This window comes from Octopus bimaculoides, chromosome 27, assembly GCF_001194135.2.
Source record: "Octopus bimaculoides isolate UCB-OBI-ISO-001 chromosome 27, ASM119413v2, whole genome shotgun sequence".
NCBI lineage: Eukaryota > Metazoa > Mollusca > Cephalopoda > Octopoda > Octopodidae > Octopus > Octopus bimaculoides.
In genome coordinates, this window is record NC_069007.1 from 13,671,976 (window position 1) to 13,680,208 (window position 8,233).

General features: G+C 39.5%; 1 protein-coding gene across 2 annotated transcripts in view; it reads left to right on the forward strand.

The window, feature by feature from the left end:
• LOC106868561 (general transcription and DNA repair factor IIH helicase subunit XPD) overlaps positions 1-8,233 on the forward strand; it is a 42,269-nt gene that overhangs the window by 28,002 nt on the left and 6,034 nt on the right. The window contains exons 14-16 of one of the 2 annotated variants that reach the window (XR_008266905.1): positions 1,358-1,476; positions 2,504-2,643; positions 6,612-6,713. Coding sequence is in view for 1 of the 2 variants with exons in the window: in XM_052977214.1 (XP_052833174.1) it covers positions 1,358-1,476; positions 2,504-2,643; positions 6,612-6,753 (401 nt within the window). In the remaining variant the exon portion in view is untranslated. Of the gene's footprint in view, positions 1-1,357; positions 1,477-2,503; positions 2,644-6,611; positions 6,754-8,233 lie in introns of both variants that reach the window. The other variant, XM_052977214.1, reaches the window with a different exon arrangement.

Sequence of the window (8,233 nt, forward strand, 5' to 3'; positions counted from 1 at the left end):
CTGATCTGGCAGAGTTTCTACAGCTGGATGCCCTTCCTAACGCCAACCACTCCGAGAGTGTAGTGGGTGCTTTTACGTGCCACTGGCACGAGGGCCAGTCAGGCGGTACTGGCAACGGCCATGCTCAAAATGGTGTTTTTTACGTGCCACCTGCACAGGAGCCAGTCCAGTGGCACTGGCAACGACCTCGCTCAAATGTTTTCTAACGTGCCACCAACACAAGTGCCAGTAAGGCAACGCTGGTAACGATCACGCTCAAATGGTGCTATTTACGTGCCACTGGCATGGAAGCCAGACAGCTGCTCTGGCAATGATCAGGCTCAGACGGTGCTGTTAGCGCTCCACTGGCACAGGTGCCAGTCATTGAATATGCTTCAATTACAATTTCAATTAACAAATTAATTAGAAGCAGTTATGTAGTGAGACTGATTATATTTCTTTTGGTCTTTGGTCATTAAGTGTTATTTCCAATTTGCTTTTGTCTAGAACTCAAAGCAAATGATTACCATTCCCTTCAAACTTTGCTTTTTGTCACCTGAACATCTATGTTTTCAAACTGACCTATTTTCCATTACATTTCAAAGATTCAGTGCTGAGTTGCTAAAGCAGAAATATCGTTATAGCAAATATTCTGCTCAATACCACAGATTTGCTTGTCAGTTGTTTGACCTTAACCACTTGAGCATGTCCCTTGGTGGCTGACAATATATCCATCTCTGATGATGAGCAGGAGTAGTTGGGGAGCTAGATAGCCATGTGCTGAGAGGGTTAGTTTAGGGTTTAAATAAATGTAATTGAAGCAAAATTTGAAGGAAATATTAGCCATTTTTCATACTTTCTAGGAGTGGTTGGCACTCTGTCAGTTACGACGACGAGGGTTCCAGTTGATCCAATCAGCGGAACAGCCTGCAAGTGGCTGAGCACTCCACAGACACGTGTACCCTTAACGTAGTTCTCGGGGAGATTCAGCATGACACAGGGAGAAAGTTGTGGTGAAAGAGTACAGCAGGGCTCACCACCATCCCCTGCCAGAGCCTCGTAGAGCTTTAGGTGTTTTCGCTCAATAAACACTCACAACGCCCAGTCTGGGAATCGAAACCGCGATCCTACAACTGCGAGTCCGCTGCCCTAACCACTGGGCCATTGCGCCTCCACTTTCTAGGAGTAACCAAGTAGAAAATAACAATTGCTACCCAATCACAAAATCGTGTGACACAGTGTAATTAAGTTACAGTTCTAACTACTGCAAACAATGCCTGATTTGTCCAGCAGCCATCAACGTGCCCCTGGTTAGACTAGATATTTTTAAACCTTGCAAACCCTCTCTCAACTCTCTCTGGTTTCTTTACCTTTCCAGATTCTGCAGTGAACGTCTTCAGTCTTTGATGAGAACTCTAGAACTGACCGACATTGATGACTTCTCCAGTCTGAACCTCATATCTAACTTTGCCACTCTGGTCAGTACTTATGCTAAAGGTAAGTCATCACTAGCAGTGTTATCAATCATATCATCCTTTCTACTATAATATCACACATACAAAAACAAATATCATATATCACATGCACAAACTACATATACATATATTATACTCTCTTTTACTTGTTTCAATCATTTGACTGTGGCCATGCTGGAGCACCGCCTTTAGTTGAGAAAATCGACCCCAAGACTTAGTCTTTGTAAGCCTAGTACTTACTCTATCGGTCACTTTTGCTGAACTGCTAAGTTACGGGGACGTAAACACATCAGCATCGGTTGTCAAGCGATGTTGGGGGGACAAACATATACACACACATACACATATATATGTATGTATGTATATATATATATATATATATATATATATATATATATACGTCTGGCTTCTTTCAGTTTCCATCTACCATATCCACTCACAAGGCTTTGGTCGGCCCGAGGCTATAGTAGAAGACACTTGCCCAAGGTGCCACGCAGTGGGACTGAACCCAGAACCATGTGGTTTGTAAGCAAGCTACTTACCACACAGCCACTTCTATGCTTAATATCATATATTACGTGCACATACTACATATACATATATTGCATATACAAATATCATATATTACGTCATATGTAAACAAACTTATGTTTGTTTTTGAAGCGCTGAAATGTATTGTAGTACAAGTAGAAAGATATATTCTTTCCACACATAAGGACTGATAGAGAACAGCATATACAGGATAAAATCCTTACAGAGCAGAAAAATGTGTCATCCTATATATGCTGTTCTGTCAGTTACGCGTTGACAAAAATATATCTTTCTACTTGTACTATCATATATTACATGCACATACTACATATACAGATATTACATATATATATTACATACATATATTAAATACCTCTCCATGCTACCACTGGGATCTCACTATATATATATATATATATATATATATATATATATATATATATACATATATATATATCTACCAGTCCGTACCATACTCCATGCTATCCGTCTCTGTATAATATTGTATTTCTTCTCAGGTTTCATAATAATCATTGAACCATTTGATGACAGGACCTCGACATACACTAACCCAGTGATGCACTTCAACTGTATGGATGCCTCTATCGCTATTAAACCAGTCTTTGACAGATTCCAGACAGTTGTTATCACATCAGGGGTGAGTAGAATATACTTTCCACTAATTTTAGTATTTGTCCCCAAAAAAAAATGCCTTATGGTTATTACTTTATGTTATGGTTTCACATCCCATCATGGTAAAGGTGGCTAGCTGGCAGAAACGTTAGCACGCCAGGTAAAATGCTTAGCGGTATTTTGTCTGCTGCTACGTTCTGAGTTCAAATTCTGCTGAGGTCAGCTTTGCCTTTCATCCTTTCGGAGTCGTTAAATTAAGTACTAGTTGCATATGGGGGTCAATCTAATCGACTGGCCCCCTCCCCAAAAGTTTCAGGCCTTGTGCCTAGTGTAGAAAAGAATTGTAAGCACGCCAGCTGAAATACTTAACAGTTTTTCATCCATCCTTACATTCTGAGTTCAAATTCCGCTGAGGTCGACTTTGCCTTTCATTCTTTCGGTGTCAGTAAATTAAGTACCAGTTGCATACTGGGGTCGATGTTATTGACTGACCCTTCCCCCGAACTTGCTGGCCTTCTGCTAAAATTTGAAATTATTATTTCTCATATACACTCAACTGATTAGACTGTTGGAAAAGAAAAGAATCCTTCATAAAGGCCAAGAAATGTTCTGTATTCTGGATGTTTCCAGGTACAGCTTCTGCAGAGGATAGAGATATGAAGAACTGTTGGTTGTTGGTTGTTGGTAGTCATCTAAGGCTACAACAAGTAGCCTTAGATGCCAAGAATCCTCCTATTGGCTTACAGCAAGTAACCTTAGATGCCAAAAACCCTCCTAAGTATCCTAGCTGTCCCTAATAACACTGTTTTCTGCAGCTGTACCAAACTGGGTTTTATGCTTATTTCCTCTATCCATCTGTTCAGATCTTTAGAGATAGTTCCCAAAGGCACTTATAACTACTGGGATACATTTTACCCACCCTTTCCATTGTCTCTGTAATTCAAGGGCTAGGTTTTGGTACTTTTATTGTTATTATTATTATTATTATTATTATCATAGACGTCGCACAGTATACAATATCATGAGGTTGTTGAGTGAAGATATTATGTCTACCTGGGGTTTGTACTGTTTGTCAAGTCACAAGGACCTCAGATAGACAGTATTTTACACAATATGTGTGCAGTTCCAAGTAATGCCATCTTTTGCAAAACACCTAGATTGTAGGGTATTTCTAAAGTTTTTTCAGCTTGGCTGGTATTGAACCCAATACTCTGATGACAATAGGGATAGCCTTTATGTTTGACTCTCGTAGCAACCACATTTTAGCAATCTCACTTCTCAGGTCTCCATATTTATCAACTTTTTCTCTTTCTTTCATGATGATATGTTGATCTCCTGGCACTGCGATGTCGATTATTAGGCACTCTTGATAGTACTTCCTAAAGGTTACTATATCCGGCCTTTGGTGCTCTAACACCTTCTCTGTCTGGAAGTCAAAGACCCAGAGGATTTTTGCCTTACCCTTTTTGTCCATTACCTTTTCTGGTGTATGTTGCTACCAAGCACCCGCAACCTCATATCCATACTTACAGCATAGTAGCTAGTGGAGGTTTTGGGCTACTTTGTACTCTTTCTGTGCAAGACTCTCACAATCACTAACAACGTGAGTCACACTTTCGACCCTCTTCCTACACATACCTCTGCCTTAGCGAAGGCAGAGGTATTATTTTCAGTCATGTTTGTTTGTTTGTTTGTCCATGGACAAGATATCTCAAGAACCTCTGGATGGATCTGGATGAAACTTTCAGGGATGTTTGGCCACATGACTGGCACAAACTGATTACATTATGGGATCGATCAGGTACTGGAAAAGAATTCTGGATTATTTTTCTGTTTTTTTTTTTTACTTGATTTTTGAGAACGTTCAGGTTCATTTTTAGTATTCTCCTTTGTGAAAGAAGTCGAGTTTATTTCAGATATTCTCATTTTAAAAATCATCTCTGGCTAATCGTTGAGAGGATGCTGGTGTTGCCTTGACGGAAGTTTGCATTCTCTGAGTGCTCTTGTTATCATTATCATTATTATTATTATTAAGGTGTCGAGCTGGCAGAATCGTTAACATGCCAGGTGAAATGCTTAGCGGTATTTCGTCTGCTGCTACGTTCTGAGTTCAAATTCTGCTGAGATCAACTTTGTCTTTCATCCTTTCAGGGCTTGATAAACCATCCAACGCTAGCCTTTCATCCTTTCAATGTTTCAATGTCACCCCCAAGATTTCAGGCCTTGCACCTATAGTAGAAAGGATTATTATTATTAATATAGGGTAGCAAGCTGACAGAATCGTTAACACATTGGACAAAATTCTTGGTGGCATTTCTCCCAGTTCTTGTTATTTTGAATGGTTGAGTTATGTCCCTTGAATGAAGGCGACTCAACGATATCTGGATTTTTGATGATGGCTGTCTTCTTTATGAATCTTTTCGTGACTCACCTTCTCCTTCGTTTTGTGGATCCTCTGATGAAGCCATTTCTTAAAGAGCCGCATCCACGGAGGACAACAGTGCTGTGAGTGACCAGAAGATCACAACTACTGCGACCACTATTTTACTTACTCTGGGTCCTCAGAACTCCACAAAAAAAAACTGTTTGCCATTTTGAAAAAGGGTTGAAATATTTTTCTGACCCTGAAGAGAAATTTATTTATTTTTTTCTTTGTAGTGTAGTTTTGATAATGTTATGTGGGGTTACTATGAAAGATCTTAAGATGTTATGGGACCTCAAGCATTTGTAGATTTTTGAAACCTGAGGCTGATGTCATGTTTAATGTTGTCTCATGGTAGCCCAAACCTCATGGCTGAAACTGGGCTCATGGGAATTATATTAATGACCATCAGGTGTACTATACCTGTAAACCAAAAAGTACTTTATCCCTACACACTATGTCACGCTGATTTTTTTTCTGAGATTTACTTTAAAAGGTACTTGACATGTCTGTGGAATATTCAGCCACTTACGTGTTAATTCAGTTACCATGTAACTGAGTTGATCAAACTATGGAATCCTCATTGTCAAATGATGAAGATCAACTACTGCCATATCTATCTGTCCTTCTGTCTGTCAGCTTGTATATTTATTAGTCTGTTGAACTGTTTGTCGATCTATCTGTTGGTCTAACTGTCTGTCGATCTATTGATCTGTCCATCGTTCTGTCTGTTGATCTATCTCTGTCAACCTGTCTGTCTGTCAGTCGTTTGTATGTGTCTGTATATGTGTGTGTCTGAGAGTATACATGCATATACATGTGGCATTCTATACGTCAGTGTGTGTGTTTAACAGAATTGATAGAGCGGTAGACAAATAACCTTGTATTTGGTTTCATCCCTTTATATTCTGTGTTCAAATCCTACCTGGATCCACTTTGCTTTTTCATCCTTCTGCGGTCAATAAAAGAAATTCTCAACTATAATAATCCTGAGTCAATATTATTGACAATAAGTACCCATGAGGATGGTACCCCTATGTGGCCAAATCAAAACCAATCTTTTATCTTTCACTTGTTTCACTCATTAGACTGTAGCCATGCTGGGGCAACACCTTGAAGAATTTTTTAGTCAAATGAATCAGCCACAGTACTTTTTTTTTTTTAAGCCTGGCACCTATTCTATCAATCTCTTTTGCCAAACTTCTAAGTTATGGGGATGTAAACATACCAACACTAGTTGTGAAGCAGTGGTGAGGAACAAACATGAACACAAAATACACACACACATATATATACACATGACAGGCTTCTTTCAGTTTCCATCTACCAAATCCACTCACAAGGCTTTGGTCAGCCTGAAGCTATAGTAGAAGACACTTGCCCAAGGTGCCATGCAGTGGGACTGAACCCAGAACTATGTGGTTGAGAAGCTAGCTTCTTACCACACAGCCATGCTTGCACCTATGGAGAACCATTTTACTTCACAAATATTATTTTGTTTAAATAAAACTTGAAAATGACATTTTAGAAATATATATATTTTTTTCCATGTGTTTATTTTCATTAATCAGACGTTGTCCCCTCTTGAGATGTACCCCAGAATCTTGGACTTCCATCCAGTTATAATGGCAACATTCTCTATGACGTTAGCAAGGCCCTGTATTCTTCCAATTGTAAGTGTTCCAGTATCTTCTTTCTATTTCATCAAACTAGGGTCCTTTTTTGTGATATCAAACTTTATAAACACCAGACAGACTCAGAAAAAAAAATGAAATGAAATGAAACAGGCCTTTTGGCAGGTTTTGAACCTTGTATCTGTGATATGCTGGATGATCATGTTATTGTTCACACCACAGAGCACCTGTTAATCCCTCCCCTGTCTCTTAAATCACCTTTTGTTTCTGCTTTGTTTATTATTTTAGTTGTATTATTTCATCAACAAAAGTTATCATAATCAGCATCATCATCATATACATCTGTCTCTCTGTCTAGATAGATAATAAATTTGTGTGACAAAGGAATAAACAATTATGTTATAAACCTCATTAGCTTACAGTTGCTTCTTTTCTACTTCATCTTTGTAGCTCTGGTGAGGCTATAAGGTGATATTCAGGCACTCAGCTATGAATGCATTGCAGAAACGACTGTGAGCCAATGAAGTTTATAACATAATTGTCTATTTGTTTGTCATCCCAATTTCTTATTACCACTCTCTACACAACGTTTTCCCCTAAAGCATACGTATATTGAGTTCTAACATCGAGTTATTAGTATTACTATGCTTAAGTGAAATATTACTCTCCAGCTGTGAGTAACCTTGTACCTTCTCTACAAGACACCTATTTCTGTCTTTTTGTCTTACCTTTCATCATCTGACACAAGATCACCTCCTCCAATGTCCTCTCCCCTCCCCTCTCAAAAGATTTTTGTCTTGCAAGTTACTTGGTGACCCTGCCTGTGTTAGTGCCACTTAGTGAAGTGGTTAGTGTTTGGAAGGTCACCTAGCTGTAAAAACCTTGCCAAACCAGACCTCACCTCTGCTTGTGTCACGTAAAAAGCACTTAGTCCACACTGCTGGGTGATTGGTGTTAGGAAGGGCATCCAGCTTAAAAATCCTGCCAAAACAATTACAGAAATCTAGTGCAGGCTTCTACCTGGCCGGCTCCTGTCAAACCGTCCCACCCATGCCAGCATGAAAGGTGAACGTTAGACGCTGATGATGATGATATATATACATATATATGAAGGCGGTGAGCTGGCAGAAACGTTAGCACACCAGATGAAATGCTTAACAGTATTTTGTCTGCTGTTACATTCTGAGTTCAAATTCCACCAAGCTCGACTTTGCCTTTCATCCTTTGAGGGTAGCTAAATAAAGTACCAGTTATGTACTGGGGTTGATGTAATCAACTTAATCCCTTTGTCTGTCCTTGTTTGTCCCCTCTATGTTTAGCCCCTTGTGGGCAGTAAAGAAATAAGAAACATTAACACGCCGGGCGAAATGCTTAACGGTATTTCGTCTGCCGTTCAAATTCCACCAAGGTCGACTTTGCCTTTCATCCTTTCGGGGTCGATTAAATAAGTACCAGTTACTCACTGGGGTCGATGCAATTGACTTAAACCGTTTGTCTGTCCTCGTTTGCCCCCTCTATGTTTAGCCCCCTGTGGGCAATAAAGAAATATAGATATATAT